Source organism: Thunnus albacares, chromosome 9 (genome assembly GCF_914725855.1).
Source record: "Thunnus albacares chromosome 9, fThuAlb1.1, whole genome shotgun sequence".
In the NCBI taxonomy this organism is placed as follows: Eukaryota; Metazoa; Chordata; class Actinopteri; order Scombriformes; family Scombridae; genus Thunnus; species Thunnus albacares.
In genome coordinates, this window is record NC_058114.1 from 18,411,859 (window position 1) to 18,432,751 (window position 20,893).

General features: G+C 39.8%; 2 protein-coding genes across 3 annotated transcripts in view; both read left to right on the forward strand.

Moving 5' to 3' along the window:
- The first annotated feature begins 48 nt into the window (after positions 1-48).
- On the forward strand, positions 49-6,462 carry zgc:153738 (uncharacterized protein LOC558115 homolog). Of its 2 annotated transcripts, none has more exons than XM_044362532.1 (19): positions 49-333; positions 820-997; positions 1,310-1,426; positions 1,637-1,819; positions 1,899-1,970; positions 2,350-2,555; positions 2,674-2,758; positions 2,852-2,962; positions 3,141-3,216; positions 3,419-3,525; positions 3,730-3,816; positions 3,928-3,989; positions 4,090-4,172; positions 4,547-4,654; positions 4,747-4,946; positions 5,369-5,455; positions 5,569-5,746; positions 5,856-6,094; positions 6,234-6,462. In XM_044362532.1, exons 1-19 carry the CDS (start codon positions 323-325, stop codon positions 6,345-6,347), a joined length of 2,304 nt encoding a protein of 767 aa, XP_044218467.1. In that variant the 5' UTR covers positions 49-322; the 3' UTR covers positions 6,348-6,462. The 2 variants fall into 2 exon arrangements, with proteins under 2 accessions (XP_044218467.1, XP_044218466.1); XM_044362531.1 differs by having other exon boundaries at positions 50-333; positions 820-1,147.
- A 2,674-nt stretch (positions 6,463-9,136) lies between these two features.
- The window catches only part of obscna (obscurin, cytoskeletal calmodulin and titin-interacting RhoGEF a), a 45,563-nt gene continuing 33,806 nt past the window's right edge, over positions 9,137-20,893 (forward strand). Inside the window, exons 1-20 of the mRNA XM_044361776.1 lie at positions 9,137-9,320; positions 10,419-10,530; positions 10,621-10,887; positions 11,332-11,493; positions 11,711-11,815; positions 11,987-12,253; positions 12,401-12,670; positions 13,559-13,825; positions 13,952-14,215; positions 14,340-14,606; positions 15,001-15,270; positions 15,386-15,652; positions 15,949-16,215; positions 16,523-16,795; positions 16,881-17,144; positions 17,348-17,614; positions 18,091-18,357; positions 18,580-18,849; positions 19,618-19,884; positions 20,222-20,497. Of these exons, the coding sequence (XP_044217711.1) occupies positions 10,491-10,530; positions 10,621-10,887; positions 11,332-11,493; positions 11,711-11,815; positions 11,987-12,253; positions 12,401-12,670; positions 13,559-13,825; positions 13,952-14,215; positions 14,340-14,606; positions 15,001-15,270; positions 15,386-15,652; positions 15,949-16,215; positions 16,523-16,795; positions 16,881-17,144; positions 17,348-17,614; positions 18,091-18,357; positions 18,580-18,849; positions 19,618-19,884; positions 20,222-20,497 (4,597 nt within the window). The 5' untranslated portion in view covers positions 9,137-9,320; positions 10,419-10,490. The remainder of the gene's footprint in view (positions 9,321-10,418; positions 10,531-10,620; positions 10,888-11,331; positions 11,494-11,710; positions 11,816-11,986; positions 12,254-12,400; positions 12,671-13,558; positions 13,826-13,951; positions 14,216-14,339; positions 14,607-15,000; positions 15,271-15,385; positions 15,653-15,948; positions 16,216-16,522; positions 16,796-16,880; positions 17,145-17,347; positions 17,615-18,090; positions 18,358-18,579; positions 18,850-19,617; positions 19,885-20,221; positions 20,498-20,893) is intronic.

Consider the following 20,893-nt stretch of genomic DNA (forward strand, 5'->3'; position numbering starts at 1 on the left):
GGTTTAAAAAAGCTCTAGGCCTATTATTACCAATAGTGCACATTTTCAGGTGCATTACTGATTTCTATTGAAAAGTATAGGCCTAAATAATTAAAAATCAAAACGTTATGTATTATTATTATTTCAGGAAAGTGAATTTAAAAGTAGGTGAGTAACTTCCGGAATGACTGTTACTATGGAGACGGGTCAACCTCTATGTCAACTTGGGAGAGCTCACCTCACGTTAGATACACTTTAACTAACGATAGTTTAACTTGAGAATATGTGACTTGTTTGGATAGGAAGCGCTTAAAACACCTTTGTTTCTCTCTGCCGGACAGACATGTCGCAAAGGTAAACTTCCTTCCTTAGTGCTGTTTAGCCAGCAGCTAACGTTAGCTTAACTTCATTAGTTTAACGTTAGCTTGTCAAATTTAATCGAGCAGACAGTTCTGTAGAGTTGTCTACAGACAACCCTGGCAATATTAAAGTAAAGCTTAAAGCAAGTGTTATCAACTCCCTTATTGCTGCTTCTGCAAGGTTGATAAAGGCTCTCCAATGACTGTTTGCAAATGAGACTCCTGCTGGCTAAATTAGTGTTGTGTTTGCCCTTCAAATTCCTATCTTTGTTACTCTTAGCTTTTGTGACAGATGATCTTTTATGAAACAAATTTTCCAATTAGGCTACCACACCAAAAAAACACGGAGGAACAAAACAATTGTATTTTCATCTTGTCCTTGTTTTTGATAAATTGTTCCTTAAATAAGGTATGGCTTAATAAACTATGACATTTTTTCTCAGCCTTGCCCTCACCTCATCAGATTTTTACACTGTTCCAGGACATACAACCAGCTGTGGGCAGATGCCCAGTTAGAGCTGAGTCGTCTACTAACTGAAGAACTGCCTCCTGAGCCACCACGCCCAGAGAAGGACAGGGTAGTGTTCTTCCAGCGTCTGGCTATGCTTTATGTGCGCTACATCCAAATCTTCCGACAGCTGGAGAAGATCTATGACCAGGTGGTCCACCCTCAGAAGAGACGAGTCATTCGGGCGATTCTGGATGCTGTGATAGGGAGGGTGTTAGAGCTGAAGAATGAAATGGTGGAAAAAGAGTTTTCAGAGTATCACTACATGGATGATGTCCTTCAAGACTTGAAGCTCACACCTGTTAGTTTCATTTATAAGAGCAAGTGTGATTAAATTGGATTTGTGAGATTACCTGAACAAAATTACATTAATTTATCTATGCCAGGCATTGGCTTAATCAGAGATGGCTCTTCATAGTAACATAGCCTAACTCAACAGCTGTTTTCTTTGTTGTCACTCTAGGCAGACCTTGAGATCCCGATCCCTCGCTATTTTGTCAGTGAACGCAACAAAGAACTCCAAGAACGAAAGACAATGCTGACAAATATCCTTCAAATGGCGGAGGTTACTGAAAGAGAGGTGAGTTGAAAACTAGCTAAAGCTTAGTTAAATCCCTTATGTGTAGGACTTTAAATTTTCTTTCTTCATTTTTTAATTTTGTGTATGGTTTCCTTTTCTTTTCTTTTTTTTTTTTACAATGTCATCAGAATAAAATTTATACACATATGGGCTTTAATTGGGAAACAGAAATAGCCTAACAGTTTTACCTCTTTATTCTGGCCCCTACAGCCTGTAATGGTCAATAATATGAGTCAAGAGCAGGCCATTAAGATCATACAAGTGGTGGAGAGGGCCCGCCAAGGACGCCTGAGGGCAAAGTTGAATGAAGAGAGCAGAAATATGAACAGGATGTATAGGACCAAGGACCCAGGGACAGCTGGCATTGAGTTGGCTGCAGTCTGCATTCAGAAGGTGCTCTGTTATTAACATAATACACACCTCTTCATCTTCTTCTTTCATGCTGAAAATGTTGGTGGAATGTGATTTGCAGGTGTGGAGGGGCTACATACAGAGGAAGAGAGCAAAGATTGCTCGAGCTGAAGAGATGATTTTTCTTGGAATGGTGAGTGAAATGCTCATTGTCTTAAACTGTAAAAAAAAATATTCATAACATTTTACAAAGCAACCAGTACTTCTAATGAAAACAGTCTGAAAGCTGAATATTGTGTATACTTCAAGACATTATGTCATCCTTTGTCTAGCTTGAGTCAAGACAGATGTACTGGTATTTTTTAAACTTTTTAAAAAAACGATCAACTATATCACTGTATTGCGATGTTTCCTTATTCCACTTCAATATGAAGTAGAAAACCAGTTGCTCAAGTGACTTTTTCCCTTTAAACCTTTGATTTCCGATTTCTTCATTGTTCTTTCTTTCTGAGACCCTGCAAAAGACAGAGCTTTTTAACCTACACAGTATATTTTGGTATCTTCCATGTCAGGCCATGGATCCAAAATACCGAGTGCCATGTCCTGCAGAAATCACCACCCAAGGCATTGAAGCTTGCACACGAACTAAACAGGAAGAGCATGAAGAAGACTACCTAAAGTCTGTAGTTGCAGTCACAAACCAACTACGAGATGTGGAGGGTCATGACATGAGCAAGACCATGAAAGAACAAATCCGACAGTGGTTCATTGAATGCCGGTAAGATGGCACAGAGGGGTTTGTTAAGACTTTTGTTGTATCAGTGGAACATTTACACATTTAGTAAAATCAGTCAAGTGTCCACCTTTTTCCTCTTTTGTTTTTTTTTGTTTTATAGTGATACTACCGGGTCATTCCCAGACTACCCAGATGATGAGGATGGAGGCTCAGCTCTTATTTTTGCTGAAAAGAGCCCTCAGCAGGTAAAATACAGCCTCAATAAAAATCATGATTCATTGGATACTTTTATAGTGGTTCATAAAGTGTGAATTAAGTTCAGAATGCATTTTTTGTAGTTAATGGAAGAAATAGCTGCAAAGGAAGAGGAGGATGCCAACAACAAACCAAAAGGGAAGGAGGAGAAGAAAGAAAAGGGGAAGCAGGACAAGGGGAAGGATGATGAGGAGGTAAGGGCTCACAGCTGTATTAAATTTTAATTTAATATTACATTCAGTAAATTTTGGTCATATCAGCCTATTTTAAATGGATGAACATATAATAGAATAAATTGAATTGCACTTATTCAAACCAATCCTTGTCAGCTATACATTAAATAAACCACTATAAATGTGTTCTGAACCACAGGAAGAGGAGGCGGGGCTGAAGATGCTGCCTTCGGCTTTTCTGTCAGACTTGGAAGTGGGAAACAAAATCTTTCGAGGTACGTTTAAATTTAAAACGGTCAAAGTATTCAGTGGTTAACAGTCAGTTTATAGTAGAACTGATTTATACAAAACAACACCTGTAACATCCTGACAGGCTGAAAATAAGGAATACAGTAAACATTTGTATTCAGTTCAAAATAGTAAAACAGTATTTACTCCTTCACAGTAAAGCATGATCTGAATGTTTGTCATCCTCAGATTTTTGGCAAAACCGCAATGAGTCCAGAAATTTCTGTCAGAGGCATGAGGTGGAGCTGATCAAGGAAGAAAAGAGGAGCGTCATTGAGGCAGAGATTCGAGTACAGGTGATTGCTACAGAATAGAAAACATTTTATAAGCATTGCATATTTACAACTCACATTATTAATTTAACAACCAAACTAACAGAAAAGTGGACAGTGATGCTGCAATTTTAACAGTTCAATGTCTTAATTCAATGTCACTAGTGTTTAAAACTGCTGACAGCACCACCTGCAGTTGAAGTCGCTGGTCTGTTTTGCCTTTCTCAGGTGGATGAGCAGATGAGACAAGAGCTGGCCGAATGGAAGCTAGCTGTGGATAAAGACAAGGGTGGTAAAACCAAAGGAAATGCCAAGGTATTAAAGTAAAAGACAAGTAAAAAATATACACATGTTCATATATAATGCCTGGGGGTTTTGGTCACAGTTTGCATTAATTACCTTGAACTGTGTCCTTTTACTTGACAGAAAAAGAAAGGATCTAAGAGTGGGAAGAAGAAGAAAAAGGAGAAAGATTTGACAGCTGATAGGTGAGGTCACAGAATCTGTACTTATGAAGTGGATTTTTTTCAGTACAGAATTGAATTGTATGAAGAGAACACAATTTCATCATTTATTCATGTCTACTAGGACTCTTGAGTCTCTGTGTCAGGAGCTGGTGGAACAGGGCTTGTTGAAACAGGCAAATAATGTTAGGCTGCAGGATTACTTGGGTAAGATATTTCATTTTATTTTTGCAGACTGGTGTGCCATCCTTCAGAACTCTTTGTCTTATTATTATCATGACTGTGTGTAAGCTTTTGTTTTGATTGCAGTTGAAGTGTACACATATAACAGAACTTGAGAATTGAGCACTTTGTAGCTGTCAAGGCATCTAGTAATGATTTACTAGTGATGTGCTGCCCTCTTCTGGTTAATGATTGCCAAAGCACGATGATCATCATGAACAATTTCTTATAGGTGCAATATACAGTATAATCAACATGGGCAGGATGCAGATTTTAAAGTCCTGTGTTGCAGTTTTCCCAAATATTTGCAGTGAAAAATACTAACTACTGGTCTAATGGCTCTTTCCTTTTATTCCTAGGTGACTTTAGCTACCTTGGGACCACACTGAGGCAAAATGACATTGAACCAATGCCATCATTGTCAGATGTGCGGCAGGTCTTATCTCTGTACGCAGTTTTACCATTAGGTATGAAAGTGATTCAATTCATAACATTCAAAACACAACTAAAACAAATTCTTTGTTGTTTTAATATATAGTAAGATGTGTGTTGTTTGAAGGCTCTCAAGTGCTACATGAGAAGGCTCCCCTGATAAAGGCCATCCTGCTGGTGGGGCCGGCGGGTGTAGGTAAGAAGATGTTGATCCATGCAATCTGCCAGGAGATAGGCGCCAACCTGTTTGATCTGTCTCCTCTGAACACGGCTGGAAAGTATCCAGGCAAGAGTGGCCTTGCGATGATGCTTCACATGGTCTTTAAGGTAAAACATTGGTATTTAAAAGATACCATAATAGTCATAGTTGTTTTGCTAAAGTTCTTTGAATAACTTGTGTCAAACCATATTCATATATAACCATATAGGAGTCACTTTTTTGCTTTGAAGTCTTAATCTACAAAATCCAACCTATAAGCACAACGTTAAACCTCATTAGAGATCTTATGACTACATACTGTAAGTCAAATACCCCCAAAAATGCAAAGAGTGCATATTCTTGCCCTGTGGTATGTGGTCTATAGGGCAGTGTACATTATGTTGCCATTCCGTAGCTTTATAGCACTACTGATTAAGTTTAATTTATCTTGTTGATATTGACGCATCATCACAGTTTCTTGGAAGTACCTCTGACAGGTATTTTGGCCAGAAAGTAAAAATGGAGTACTTTCGTAATCATCTTTGAACAGATTGCAAGACTGCTGCAACCTTCAGTAATATGGATTGAAGACGCAGAGAAAATGTTCTACAAGAAGGTTCCCAAGGAAGAGAAAGAGGTATTCCTGAGCAAGATAAAAACTGAGCTTCATTATCATGTTGTATAAATGTAAAGAATTTGAATTCATCTATTCACATTGTTCAAGTGAAAACATTTTACATTTGTACACAGTTAGATCCCAAACGCTTGAAGAAAGATTTACCCAAGTCTCTCAAGTTGATCAAAGGGGAGGACCGCGTTCTTATAATAGGAACAACTAAAGACCCCCTAAGTGCTGACATCAAGTCACTGTGTAAAATGTACAGCAAAATCATCCTCATCCCGAGACCTGACTACGGCTCAAGATACAGTAAGATTAGACACATTGTGAAACTAATTTTAGTTTTTAATATTATGATTATGATATTTATATCAAGTTGGTATGAAAAATGACCTTCGACTACTGTGTTTGCTTTCAGTCTTGTGGAAGCAGCTAATAAAAAAGCAGGGAGGTGAGGTAACCAGGGCCTTGGACCTCAGCTCCCTGGCAAAAATCTCTGATGGCTACACCCCAGGTCACATGGTCAAGGTCATCCAGAGTGTTATTACCAAGCGTCGCATCCTGCAGCAGGCAAACAGACCACTGACGGCTGCTGAGTTTGTTGTCCCATTAGCCAAGATCGACCCTGTGTTTCAGGAAGAGGAAGAGGCCCTTAAAGTACAGTGGATATGTCTTATTTAAGTTTTCAGTACATTTTCATGATTGTGGCTAATTTATTGTGAATTAGCCTTAATATTATGATCATATTTTTTATACAGTATGCTTTGATTGTTGATTTTGTATTTTTTGTCACCAGAATTGGTATGCAAAGACCCCCTTGGGAAAAAAGCGGATTAAGGCTGCCACAGGAAAGGAAGAGGAGGAGGCAGCAGTTAAAGACAAAGATTCAAAGAAGAAAGGGAAAAAATGAATTAGTCATCTTGTTATCACAACTGAATGTAGTTAAACATTTATTGAAGCTTGTATGTAAATTTGCCTGTTAACAGTCATTTTTTGTTCTTACAAAATAAAAATAAAAAAAGTTCTTATATTGTTTTTATTGTGTTGTTTTGCTGCTAGTTAATTGGGGCTTCCAGTTACTGTAGTAGGTTTTGCATTTTTCAAACCACAAGAGAGCAGGGGTGTACTTATTTGAGGATGCAATGAAATGCCCGCTGTAGTGTTGTGATGGTAGATGATATGATAAAGAATATGATGAAAGCTTCTTGGTCTTGTTGGTAAATGTTGGTTGAAGGAGACAGAATATCACAATTCCCACAATGCTAAGAGGACTTTGGACAATCTATAAGAGAGGGTGCTAACTTCTGTCTTGTGACCATCATATTAACAGTTTTTCAAAGTAGGGCATGAGATCATTTTTTCAAAAGATACAACATAAATAGTCGTTCTATTTCTGCTCTTATCACTAATCACTAGTCAAGTGCTGGAATTGTGTTCAATTCCCATGTTATGCCTTATGTGATGATTTAAACCTGCTTGTGTCTGTTAAGGGTCAAACTATTAGGTGTCTAATCCTTGTTGAAATATTTGCCTCTATAACAATTACGGTCACTTGTATGCAGCCAGCCAAACACACACACACACACACACACACACACACACACATATATATATATATATATAAATATGCAATGAATTCAGTGGCCTGGCTCTGGTAGATATACTACTACTATGGCTATAGTTATCATGCTCAAGGCCATGCTGTAATTAGACATGCCAAGACTGTCTGTTTCATTTGCTTCAGTCAAGGGCACATAATGTCCTTCCCAGGACACCATAATCAAACTGTGGGCATGATTATGGCTGCCTGGGTATGACACATGGTTGTGAACTATGACCTGGATGAAATTACTTTTCCAGTCAACTGGTCTGGACTCATAGTGAAACTACATCAGACTTGATTAAGCACATGTTTTTGGATTGAATATACATGTGTGTGTTGGATATTCCTATACTTTATTATGACCACTTGCAGGTCTGGAGAGTCTGGACGAGAGGAAATGTGACACACAGGGGGAGTGTTTCCAAACAGGGATACAGAGGCTTAGGTGGAGTGTTCAGCTGTTTTGTCAAGTTCTAAATTCACTCATCACATCCTCACATTGCCTTGGTTCCTTTAGCATTACGCTATTTTTAGCCTATGTGCACCATCACTACGATGCTACACACGTTTAGGCCCACATTTCAAGATGTCAGGTTGATCTTTTGACCAAGTACTCTATCCTGGAACATGATTTTGGGCCTTTTCTTAGATATGAATGAATTCAACTGTCATGGGATTTAACACTCTGTTTAGAAACTAGCATCACAAATACCCCAAACTGAATCCAATACAATCCAAATACAAAATGTTATGTTGAGGATACCAAAAAGACCCCTAACCCCTTACCCTATCCACTTCTCACTGACATTTACAAGAAAAAATGTTTAAAGCTTTGTGATAAATGGGCTAGTGGGACTCTGAAAACTGGCAGATTGGTTTGCTAGTGTAGGCCACCATTCCTCTCTCAGTGACGACAAGTTGTTTTTTGTGCCACAACAGGACTGCACAGAGATTATCCTGTCGATAGAGTTTCACTGGACTTAGGAGCGCTCAGTACCACATGGAACTGTCCATCAAGCAGAGGCGAACACAATGCCGCGTTGTGCTGGTTTTGTTCTGTCTGGAGGTCTAGATGAGGGAACCCCACAAATTTAAACCTAGTTGCAATGCTATCAAACACCTGTATGTATAGAGGAGTCGGAGCAGCTATTAACCATCTATGTGCATTTAAAATCTAGATTGCATTGCTGCATCGGTTACTTTGGATGTTTTCTGAGTTTTTTAGTCTGATATCCTTTGAGCTCCTATTAGCTTGGAGAGCTTGGACATCATACAGTGATAACACCACCTTATCACTTACTCAAATATGGGTAAATGACCTCACAAATAAATGCAGATCAGGTGTTATTTGAGAGAGAATATGTGTGTCTATGTGCAGTTGCATGTGTAAGGACAGGACCATGTGTAAGTTCACGTGTGGACTCCCTAATGATGTCCCAGTGAAATGGGAGCTTATTATTGCTTAATCTTTTTTAACCTTTCAACTATGGCAGTGGTGGAAACCCCCCGCGGAGTTCCACTGACTTTGATCTCTCAAACCTGAGGTTTAGGACACTGACGGATATGGGTCAGTATTGTAAAGAGCATGTGAGTGTCAGCCCTATACTGTGCGGATTGCTCTACTACTGTCTTGGACCGGTCATTTTGGCGGAAGAAATATTAGGTCTAAGCGCAAGCAGCCTGGTAAAAACAGTAGGAAACTTGATTTTGTGAGAGCTTAATGACAGTAAGTCTAAAACAATACATTTATGAGTAGACACAAAAAGTTATGCACTCATGCCACATGAAGGTAACTTAAACTTTCACTCATTCATACACACTAGAAAATCATTTAAACTAAGCATGTTGTATACATTTTGATTGATTTTAATGGTTCCACTGATGCTGGACATGAGTTGCCTCACACCGTTGAAGCCAGAGCTATCTTTGCCCTCATACTGACAGAAGGCTATTTTGGAGGTTAGTATGTGGGGAGAGATATGTCAGCTGTTCAGCAGTACTCTCCATCAAAGCAGGAAAAAAAGAGAAAGTGCTATAGGCTGTCTGCTTTGGGGACTGGGACGCAGCTTGCAAACCTGGGCATGCTTTCCTGTGGCTAAACATTTGTTGTTAATCTTTAAGGCTTTGTAAGAAACAAGACAAGACTTGGATCTGTTGCCATGGTGGATGTGTCATCTGGCTCTTTTTCCAGGTGAAGGTGTTTGTTTTTTGTCATCAGTGCAACACAAGAGTATGCAAGGATGCAGGATTCTTTCTAGAAAACATCTGTCGAAGTTGAAGGTAGGTACATCACTGCAGGTGATCTGGTATGTTCCTGTGTAACATTTCTAGTCATTGTTTTATTTGTTTGCATACTTTGATAGAACAAAACAGGGATGGTATTGAATTTTAATGGAAAACCAGTTAAATCACACTTTACAGTTGTATTAAGATTTGTAAGTTTTATAAAAGTCATAATGGTTGTGAACTGTATTTCACTCTAAGTTTCTTGAGTTAACACAACTCCTTGCAAAGGTTTTTTTGTGTGATTTCCATTACATTATGGAAATAATAATAATAATTCTAAAGACTCTTTTGGAAAATATGTCATTGGTCTTATAACACATTAGGCCTTTAGAGGTTATCTAGCTAATTGTTTGCAAATTCAGCGTTGCACTATGACGCACAATGATATACAATATCAACTGGTTGGTAACATGATAGAATGACCCTGTTTGGGAGTACATATAAAAACCTCATGGTCCTAATAGTAGTGGAAGATGCCAGGCTCTGAAAGGTGTTTCATGATCTCAGATATCATATCAATCAGTTCAGTGATTGGCAGTTCTCATTTGGACTCTTGTTTGTTTTGTTTAAAGCTTCCCTTTTTTTCTGAGTTCAGTGCATGCAGCCCGATGGAGGTGGCATCACAGCTGAGTCTATATTGGTGGTGGTGAGCTCAGCCAAGTGAGGTGACAGAGATTACTGTGCTCTTCATTAGTGAGGAGGACTTGCATGCCATCATAGAGATCCACCATATAAGAGTGATGCCATGTGTATCAGTTTTTATAGGCCAAAAGCTTTATTAGTTCCCATGTTAGCATTTTGGAAGTGGTAGTTTCTATCACTGTTATCCTGAGATTAATCTGTTTTGCAAAATAAAAGTATTTGTGCCCAGAAAAGATACAGTACATATATTACAACAGTTCATCTACAAAACAGTATCTGCAGAGTACCTGAAGCAATTCTGCAGTTGAATGCCAATAAGTGAAAATGAAGTGTAAATGAGTTGGTGGATGCTGGTGGTTTAAAAGAGTGATTAAACAGATTATTAGTTATCTTCTCAGCCAGAGACATTATCTAATATATATATATATATATATTCTTATCACATTATAGTTGTAGCCCTTCTGTGATAACTGTGGTAGAAAGCAAAGATTCCCTGATCACACCAAGAGAAGAGCAGGAGGCATGGGAGACAATAAACCTGGAGGAATAGTAGCAGCTGCAAGTAAGTTCCTCTTTCACATACAGCTTTACAAATTACAATTTTGTTTTAAGTTTTTGAGTCTCCAATGCTGTGTGTGTCTTCATGTGCCAGAAAACCGTCTGCAGGTGGTGAAAGGTTTGGAGGATGTGGAGGTGTCTGAGTGTGAGAGCTGCTCCCTTGAGGTGACCCTCAACTTGGCCTACATCGAGGGTGTGTGGAGCAGGGATGGGATGCAGCTCAAGTCTAAGCCCAACTGTCGCATCAGCATGCACGGGAAGAAACACTCCCTCATACTGAAGAGGGTGGCTTTGGGAGACGCCGGCTTGTTCTCTTTTCAGGCCAGCGGCATTCAGACCTCAGGCAGACTCAGTGTTAGAGGTAAGGTGGTTCAATAGACTTAGCTACTTCCATGGCTACAGTTGTGTCCATGTATCCAAGACCATGACTATATCAGGTCAAGATCAGGGATAGCTTATTCATAATATGACTCCACTCAGGTCCAGTCTAATACATTCTATGGAGGAAAGTTATTATTTACTTTGTGCAATAAGTAATGAGTAATATGCATTAAATACCATTAAATAAGTAATAATAATTAATATGTAAGATAGAGAGACAGTCCCCATATGCATTTTGGGATCTTAGACCATTCAGTAAAGAAAATTTATGCTTAAATGTGTTGCTAGTTTGTGTGTGAAAAACATCCAAGCAATACCTGCACAGTTCAAGGAGCCAGATCAGAGCCTTAGAAAAAAAAGGTCTCAAAAAGTTAAAAGTCAAAGTTCACTAAGTTTACAGTCATGGTTTGGTTATTTTTGCCAGCTAGGGACATCCAAATAGTAAAGGAGCTGGAAGATGTTGATACGATGGAGCGTCAACCCGTCACCTTCCTGTGTGAGGTTAACCAGGTGGATGTGGATGGTCGGTGGTATAGAGATGACTGCAGGATCCGACCTGGGGACAACATCAAGATCAGACATCAGGGTAAAACCAATTTAGCATCAGTTTTTCCAATTGATGCCAGTCTTGTTATTGTAATTGCATATGATGTAACTTCAATAATTTGGTAGTTGTTCATTGTACACACATCTTTCTAGCTGTACCAGGCTGTAATGGCCAGTTTCAAGAAGTACTAAGCTGAAGAAAATATAAACCCTGGTTGAATAAGATAAAAATTATATATTTTTTAATCTGATTTCAGGTAAAACGCACACCCTGTCCTTTAAGTCAGTCAGGCCAGAACATGCTGGAGAGATCAGATTCACCGCAGAGCGTGTCTCATCCTATGCAACTCTCACAGTAGAAGGTGAGCCACCAGATGTTTTTCTAAAACAATATTACATGGATCTGATGGAGGGATGGAGGTGAATTCAAAAAGTTAAACAGTATTTAAAGGTTAAGATAAGATTTCCTGTAAGATAACGATAAATTAATATCTGACACAATTCATATTTAAGCATGTCCCTCCATTCTTCAGAGCTCCCAGTCCAAATAGTGCGTCCTCTGAGGGTCAAGATAGCCATGTATCACCACCGAGGTCTGCTGGAGTGCCAGGTGTCACGGCCTAATGCTCAGGTCAGGTGGTACAAGAACAGGAAGGAGCTCCTGCCCAGTAAGAAGTACCAACTGATCAGCCAAGATGTCTACAGGCAGTTGACCATCGATAACGTCTGCTCCTCAGATGAGGACACCTACACATGTGATGCTGGAGATGACACAACCTCTTGTCAGCTTCTGGTGGAAGGTGAGATGATATAAGATGAAATATATCAGTCACAATTGTTGATCTGCACTTGTTTCTAATCCCAATACAACCAGCAGTGTTTTTTCTAAAGTTATGAGTAAGGACTTGTGTCAGTAGCAGTAATTTGTATTATGGCTGTCTATGCAGAGCAGGCTATCAGTATAGTCCAGGGGATGAGCTCAGTAGAGGTGATGGAGCCAGAGCCTGCACAGTTCCAAGTGGAGACTAGCCTGAAGTCAGGGAGGCCGCCCAAATGGACCCTGAACGGTGATGTGCTGGAGCACAACGCAGCGGTGAACATCAACAGGGAGGGAACCGTCCACAGCCTCTGTCTCATCTCCACAGACAGCTCCATGTCTGGGCCTGTGCTTTTTGTAGCTGGCAAGAGTCGTTCCTCTGCTCAGCTTACTGTGAAAGGTGAGTAACCCAGAACTCCTCTGAGTATCAACAACAAGAAAAACAATGTAAATTTTTTCTTCATGTTAATCATAAGAAAATTGTGGTTTCAAATGAAATATCTCCGTACAACATAGAATATATTGTTTTAATTACTGTTTTAATGTTATTATTGTACAGTGCCAATGTAAAAGTCAGTAGGAACCACACTGCAGTGCAGTTTGTACTGCATTTGTTAATGTTCCCAACAGTGTTACACTATACTGTATCACCTGACAGCTAGCCTATCACAACCACATCCATCGCATATCTTTGCGCTGATTTAGAAAACGTATTTAAAGGCCATCATGTTAACGTTTCTTGATGAAAGCTTACTTACCTGCTGTGGCTCTATCCTATCTGTATGTACCCTGTGGATATTTGTTTCTCAGTTATTAGACTTTGGGGTATTATTTGCAACATATCAGGTACATGTTTATGCATGTGTTTATTTATTTATAATGGTACTAATTACATGCTTTTTGTATGGTGTTAGAATTCAGGACAACTGAAAAAAATAGCATGGTAAAATGTCATTTTTTTGTACTGTAATAATGTAAAAGCTGATTTTCCTTTAGGTTTCTCCATTTACAGTACACTTTCTTCAACTTTTAAAAGTAATTTTGCAGTGAGACTAGATTTTTGTCTTAAAATAACATATGTCACTGCAGGCTCTGAACTTTGAGTGCCTGCTTTCTGTGTTAGCCCTGCAATGGACTTGCAACCTTTCCAGAGTTTTATGTTTTATGTATTATGTATACTAAGAAGCTCTACATCCTCTGCGTGATCCTTAAAAGGATGAAGTGAGTAAAGTGAACAAATTTTCTTAGGCGTATGTCTTTTAGCTGGCTTTACATCTCTGTCCTCTAGAGCGACCTCTCCAGGTTGTGCACCATTTGGACGATGCAGAGGCGAAAGAGAACAGCTCTGTGACCCTGAGCTGCGAGTTTGCCCCCTCTCCCAGGGTGGTGCGGTGGTTTAAAGGTCGTACAGCTCTGAAGACCTCAAACAAGTACAGCATGAAGCGAGAGGGGAAACGAGCAGAGTTGACCATTCATGGCTTGACAGGGATGGATGCAGGACAGTACCGCTGCATGGCTGGGGGTTCACAGAGCCAAGCACATGTGAAGGTAGAAGGTAGGTTAAACGTGGTGAAGTACTAACACTTTCTGTATGGACATTCAGTATTTTAAAATTTGTACCGTACTGTATCTGTAGTTAAGTTTATGACTTGTAATAATTAGTTGCTTCTTTTTATTTTAGTACGAACATTGAAGTTAGTGAAACACCTTGAACCAGTGGAAATTGAGGAAGATGGCACCGCCACATTCTCATGTGAGCTCAACTATGTGGTTGCCAACGTGGAGTGGCTCCTCAACAATGTCCGTCTCTATTCCAACGCCATCAGCAGGATACAGCACATGGGCACTATGCACAGCCTCACAATCAAGAAGCTGCGGCCACAGGAGAGCAGGGTCACCTTCAAAGTGGGCCTTCTTTCTGAGACAACAACCTTAAAGGTCAAAGGTCAGCTGTCAAGCATATGATAATGAGTTTGTCTGATACTTAATTGTCTTGTTGGTAATTTCTAATTGCTAATTTCTGAGAAACCTGAACCTGGTAATGAAATCATGTGGCATCCTGCCTCCAGAGCGCCCAGCAGTGTTCTTGAGGTCTCTGGAGGATGCAGTAGGAGAAGAGCAAGGGGAGGTCTGCTTGCAGTGTGAAATTTCTAAAGAGACAGTGACCCCTGTGTGGATGAAGGATGGTATAGTCCTGACAGCTGATGACAAACATGAGCTGCTTCAGTCTGGGAAGTCCATGGCATTGATTGTTCATTCCCTGAGCAAGGATGACGCTGGCCTATACACCTGTGACCTGGGCACCAGCCAGACCAAAGCTAAAGTTTATGTACATGGTGGGTAGTAGGAAATATAACATTTGTTTGGTTAATTGGCATGAGCTCAAAATTATGAAAATCAAGTGTTGTGTTCAAATTAAGCTGCCTTTTCACCACAGCGACAGAACCAAGTTGAAATTAAATTTCAGTACAAGTATAGCAAGTATCTTTGATTCTTTTATTTTTTTATTCATGAACTTCAGTTAATAAAGTCTTTTTAAATGACACAAAGACACTTAGGAATTAAAATATAGAGACAGATTGATGTCATTCTGTTTCAAAGACGGTATTAAATGACTCTCTTGCTTTTGGATTAGATACACAGATGGTACAACTCGATGTGAAATGCTTTAACATCTGCTGAGATATATCTATAGTAATAAAGCTTCTTTATTATTATATTTATCTACAGACTTACACATCACCATTACTCAACGTATGAAGACGTCCTCTATTCTGGAGGGCGAAAACTGCACTTTTGAGTGTCAGCTCTCTCATGATCTCAGTGATGAGCCTTCCTGGACTATCAACGGCGAGGTGGTAGTCACCAACAGCCGAATCCAGGTTGTCAACAATGGCCGCAGGTATAGGTTGACCATTAGAGATGCAGTACTGTCTGATGCTGGAGATGTGGTCTTTGCAATTAAAGACCTAAGCTGTAGGACCATGCTCTTTGTGAAAGGTGAATACCTGGCTGCTTCTGATAAAATGTATGTCATGCATTTTGATATACCATTTGGTAGGTGCATTTATACAAAAATGCCTGAATGTGCATGAATGCTTGTCCCCTCCTTTAGAGAAGCCAGTGCACATTTTTAGGGAGCTGCTGAATGTCAAGGCTGTGCCGGGCGAGGACGCAGAGCTTAGCTGTGAGATCACCAAACCTGAAGTCACTATCCGTTGGATGAAAAATGGACATTTAATCAGGCGGAGCCAAAAATATGAGATGAGTGTTGAGAAGAACCTGGCAAGGCTGGTAATCAAAAATGCCACCATCAGAGACTCTGGGGAGTACTGCTGTGAGGCGGAGGGGGTTGCCTCCCGTGCCAAGGTGGAGATCAGAGGTAGGTGAGGGCTTTCTAAAGGCTCTCTAGACTAAAGATTTGATCATGTGTGCTTCAAAATAAAACATTGTGATATTCTGTGATGTCCAATTAGCTGTTCTGTGTTGTGTTAGAAATTCTACCTTGATCTCAGCCAAAAATAGCTAACAATATAATGTAGTGTTCTTTACTTTAACATTGTGGAAATCTGTATGTCACGCTCTCAACGTTATACCTTATTATTCAATGTGGATTGGTGACTTCAACTGCAATTGTGAAGCTTGACTTAATTTTCTGAATTTCACTCTCCCTTCCAGAACTCCAGCACACATTTGCAAGAGAGTTAAGGGACACCCAAGCAGAGGAAAAGGGTAAAGTGACCCTGGAGTGTGAGACCAGGCGGCCAGCCAAACGTGTGACCTGGCAGAAGGGCATGGTGGAGCTGCGGTCTGGTAGGAAGTATGTCTTGAGGCAGAAGGGTGTGGTGCTTTCCTTGACCATCACCTGTCTGGAGAAATCAGACACGGATATTTACACATGTGACGTTGGTACCATGCAGAGCCGGGCACAGCTGACTGTACAAGGTGAGGGGAACACTGGGCACTACATCACTGTGGTTCAGGGTTGTTCAGTTAGACTCAAGTGGGGCCAGGTAATAGTTGAGCTAAAATGTTAAAGAATCAAAATCTCCAATGATATCTGAACTGGTGAAATTTGATTTAGCAGCTCTTTATGGCAGGAAAAGGCCTATTATATAACTATCAGACCAATTAATGTTATTAATGCACATTAAATGTGCATTCATTGCATTAATTGTTGATAATGTTGATCGAGGGATCTAGTCCGTTTTTGAGATTTATGGAATTTCTGATCTTTCCACGTTTCTCTCAGGCCAGAAGGTATTGATCCTGGATGAACTAGAGGATGTTGAGTGTCTAGAGGGTGACACAGTCACATTCAGGTGTCAAATCTGTCCCAGCGACTATACCGGGGTCAAGTGGTATCTGGACGAGACTCTACTGTACACCAATAATCTAAATGAGATCCAAATGGTGCCGGGAGGCTACCACACCCTCACATTTAGACAACTTGCCCGCAAAGACACTGGAACTATCTCGTTTGCAGCAGGGGACAAACGATCGTATGCCTCACTGTTGGTTAGAGGTGAGGCTTTGATCTGCATTTTATGTGTTGTTATTTGTTACATTTCATTTGGACTTGATTTGGCTTCATCTCTTCATGTTGCCAGAGAGGCGTCCCACCATCTGTAAAGCATTGGAAGACTGTGAGGCTATTGAAGGAGGTGGTTTGGTTTTGTCCTGTGTGACCTCCAAGCCATGTCACATCCTGTGGTACAAAGATGGCTGCCTGATGTGGAACTCTTCAAGGTATTTTGCCAGTCGTTCCGGCTGCGAGGCTCGGCTGACCATTCGGGAGGTCTGCAATGGTGATGCCGGGGTGTATGAGTGCAGTGCTGGATCTGTTACAACTAGGGCCGTTGTGACTGTCAAAGGTATGAATAAGATTAGACTGTTAGTAGAAGACTGTTTTTGTTTACTGTTACCAACATTAAATGACAGAATGATGTGAGGAATTATATGGAATTAAATTGGGCAATGTTAAAAACATTGTCTTGCCTGCTTATTATTGTGTAAAAATTGTTTTGTTTTTTTTTGTTTTTGCACAATGGTGTCCCATCTTTGTTGTCTTTTTTAGCCATCCCAGCTGAGTTCACTCAGCCTCTAAAAACTTTGGAGGCCAAAGAAGGCGAGACTGTTACTCTGACCTGTGAATACTCTCTGCCTGGAGTTCAGTTCCACTGGAGGAGAGGTCTAGAGAGCATCAGACCTGGAGACAAGTATGTGATGAAACAGAGGAAGACAATCATTTCTCTCACCATCAAAGTCCTGAAGCCTGAGGACTCAGGAGACTACACGTGTCAGTGCCGAGACCACCGCACTACAGCAAGCCTTAAAGTATATGGTAAGTTATTTAGTTTTCCTTACTTTCTTGTAGAATTTACAAAGGTTGATCTTGCAAGTATTCTTTCATTTTCTTTTTTAGACTGATGTAAAATTTTGGTACATGCACACTTTCACAGGAGTGTATTTAAAAGTCAATTACACATTTTCTGTGATTCTTAACTGACTGACATTTTCTTAAAGGGACAGTGCAGGTTTTGTGAAGTAAGGTTCTGCTTACTTTCAGTAAAATCGACACATGCACATTAACTTGTCTATGGATTATGGTCTGAAATATACCAGTTAGACAAAAATGAACAGCAGCAAATGAACATTTGCACATTAACCTTCCAATGTATCTTCAGTGTACTGAATATGCTTGATTCTCCTTTCAGACCTATGTGTATTATGAATAAATGCCATGAAATCTTTTACTTAGACATTTTCACCTGGTTCTCATCTGTACTTATTTATATATTGTCACCGTTTGCTTTCCAGCTATCCCTATTACATTCGTACAGCAGCTGAAGAACATGCAAGCAGAGGAGGGCAGCAATGTCATTTTGCGCTGTGAACTCTCCAAACCTGGAATACCAGTGGAATGGAGGAAGGAACATGAACTTTTGAAGAATGGGGTGAAGTACCAGATAAGGAAAAGGGAGACCACACTAGAGCTTCTCATATGGAAGCCTGTGCCTGAAGACAGTGGGGTCTACAGCTGCGTGTGTGCCGATCAGATGACATCTGCCACTATCAAAATCACTGGTAGGAAGTTTTTTTTTGTTCTTTGTGTCTTTTTGTTCTGTTCAGTATTTGTTGAATTGAACTGAGCAGGGCCTTTTGTTTTAGAAATTGAAGAGTAATATCACACAATCAATATGTTTATAAGTTTTATATCAGGTGTGGCAAGAAAAAGTCAATAATTATCATCCTTAAGTATCATTTAAGTGTTACTAATTATTTCTGACGTCACCCATGACTCCTCAGCTCTCCCAGTCACCTTTAAGCAGAAGCTGAGGAATGTGCTGATCGAGGAGGGCAACACTGCGACTTTACGCTGTGAGCTGTCTAAACCGGGTCACTCTGTGGAGTGGTGGAAGAGTGGAGATGAGCTCATCAGGAATGGAGAGAAATATCATATGCGGCAGAGAGACATGTTGATTGAACTGAGGATCTCTGATGTGACACCTGAGGACAGCGACATCTACACGTGCACCTGTGGAAACATAGAGACCACTGCAACTCTGACTGTGAATGGTCTGTTATTTAAAGTATTTAATTATGTTCTGTTTTTCTGTTTACTTAACTGGAATCGGAAGTCATATTAATAAATGTTCCACTTACAGCAACAAGTGACATATGTGACACACAAAATAAAAATATAAAAGCAATATGCACTTTTTGAAAATGAGAAATAAGATTACTTTTATAAAGGTGATTGTGCATAAAGCCTATCTGACAGTATGCTTGAACTATGTAGGGAATAAAAATATTGATTTGGCTTCAGCATTAAAGAATTGAAAATATGATCATTAATTCGCTGTTATTTAGAAAGCTGCAAAGTTTCATTTGCATTTCTTAGACCAGTGGTTCCAACCTGAGGATCACTGGATTAATCTAAGGGGTCGCAAGATGATAGGACAGGATATCATACAGAATAAAACATACTTCTGACATACAAAATAGTTTTTTTTCAAGCTACACTCTAATATTTGCTTTATTTCTTGTGAATTGCTGTATTTTGTCTTCTCAAGCATCTAAAAGATATTCAAATAAAACAAAATAAGTCCTCTTTCACTTAACTGATAGACAATGCAACGTGTGACGAGGGTTCCTAGGTGGATTTTGCTTTATTTTAAGGGATCACAGTCCAAAAATGTTAAGGAATCACTGCCTCAGACTGATGCAAAGAGCAGTCATTTGAAAGAAAATAGCATAATTATGTTACCTTTTACAGTTACTTGATTTCATGGGTTTAAATTATTCACTTCCTTTCCATTACCGTACTGTAATGTCGTCTTTTAGCTCTTCCCATCACCTTCAAGCAAAAGCTGAAGAACCTTCAAGTTGAGGAAGGACACAACATCACACTGCATTGTGAGATCTCTAAACCTGGTGTCCTGGGGGAGTGGAGGCTCAAAGGAGATCTGTTGGAGAATGGAGAGAAGTACCAGATTAAGCAGAGGGACTCGATCCTAGAGTTGATCATCAGAGATGCTGTACCAGAGGACAGCGGAGTCTACACCTGTGTCTGTAGAGAGCAGAAGACAAAGGCGACTGTTAAAGTTATCGGTATGTTCAATATGTGGGATGTATAGGATGAGGCCAATATGCTGCATAATCTCTTGTTTCTTTTATTGTTCATTGAAACTTTTTGTTGGAAATGTATTGAGCTACATGTAAATTATTGAGAATTTATAATCTCAGTAATAAATAGTACAAACCTCATGAGCATTATAGCACTTCATGAGTGTTTTTGTTGTCTGAAAGGCATACTACAGCTAAATATTTTAGTCAGCTGTGGTCTTAAGTATTTTTATTGTAATTTGCACTTACTTATTTCTACTTGTTATTCAGTGCCTGTGTTCTGCTTTATATTTGTACTCAATATCTCCTTTTGTTTTTTCAGCGGTTCCTGCCACATTTAAAGTGAGCCTGAAAAGCCAAGTGGCTGAAGAGGGGAACAGTGTGACATTACGCTGTGAACTGTCAAAAAAAGGAGTCCCAGTGCAGTGGCAGAGAGAGGGTCAGCTGCTGTCTGAGGAGGTACCTCCAGGAAAATATCAGATTAAGATAGAAGGAAAGACAGCTCAGATGACCATTCTCAGTGTTCAACCAGAGGATGCAGGGAAGTACAGCTGCATCACAGGAGATGAGAAAACCACTGCTGAGGTCAAAGTGAAACGTAAGTTTGAAGACGGATGAGAACACATTAGTCTATGAGCACAAAGAGGTATTTTATAACCTATTGCTGATATTAGCCTTTGAGTGCATTTAAAATAAAGAATTGGGGTTATAACCCCCTCATTTTGATGATGAGGTTAAAAAGCTGCTATTATGAGTTGGACAGTCCATGACTCAGCTGTCTCAGTATATCTCATGTTGTCCAACAGCATCTCCTTTTCAAAACTTTATGTTCCTGTGACTTAGCAATACATTACTGGAGATATAATTACATGTCAATTTTGTACATGTTAATTTGGTGTGGTGTAAAATAACAGAGTAAAAAAGTTTGAGATTTTTTTATGGCTTTAAGGAGAGGAGGTACAGAAAAATGCAAATGGCTGCTCCTTGTATTACA

Coding starts and splice junctions, on each gene's coding strand:
- zgc:153738 (XM_044362531.1), top strand. Junction 3,990..4,089: donor AAAGATTTGACAGCTGATAG/GTGAGGTCACAG, acceptor CATGTCTACTAG/GACTCTTGAGTCTCTGTGTC. Junction 5,747..5,855: donor TGACTACGGCTCAAGATACA/GTAAGATTAGAC, acceptor GTTTGCTTTCAG/TCTTGTGGAAGCAGCTAATA.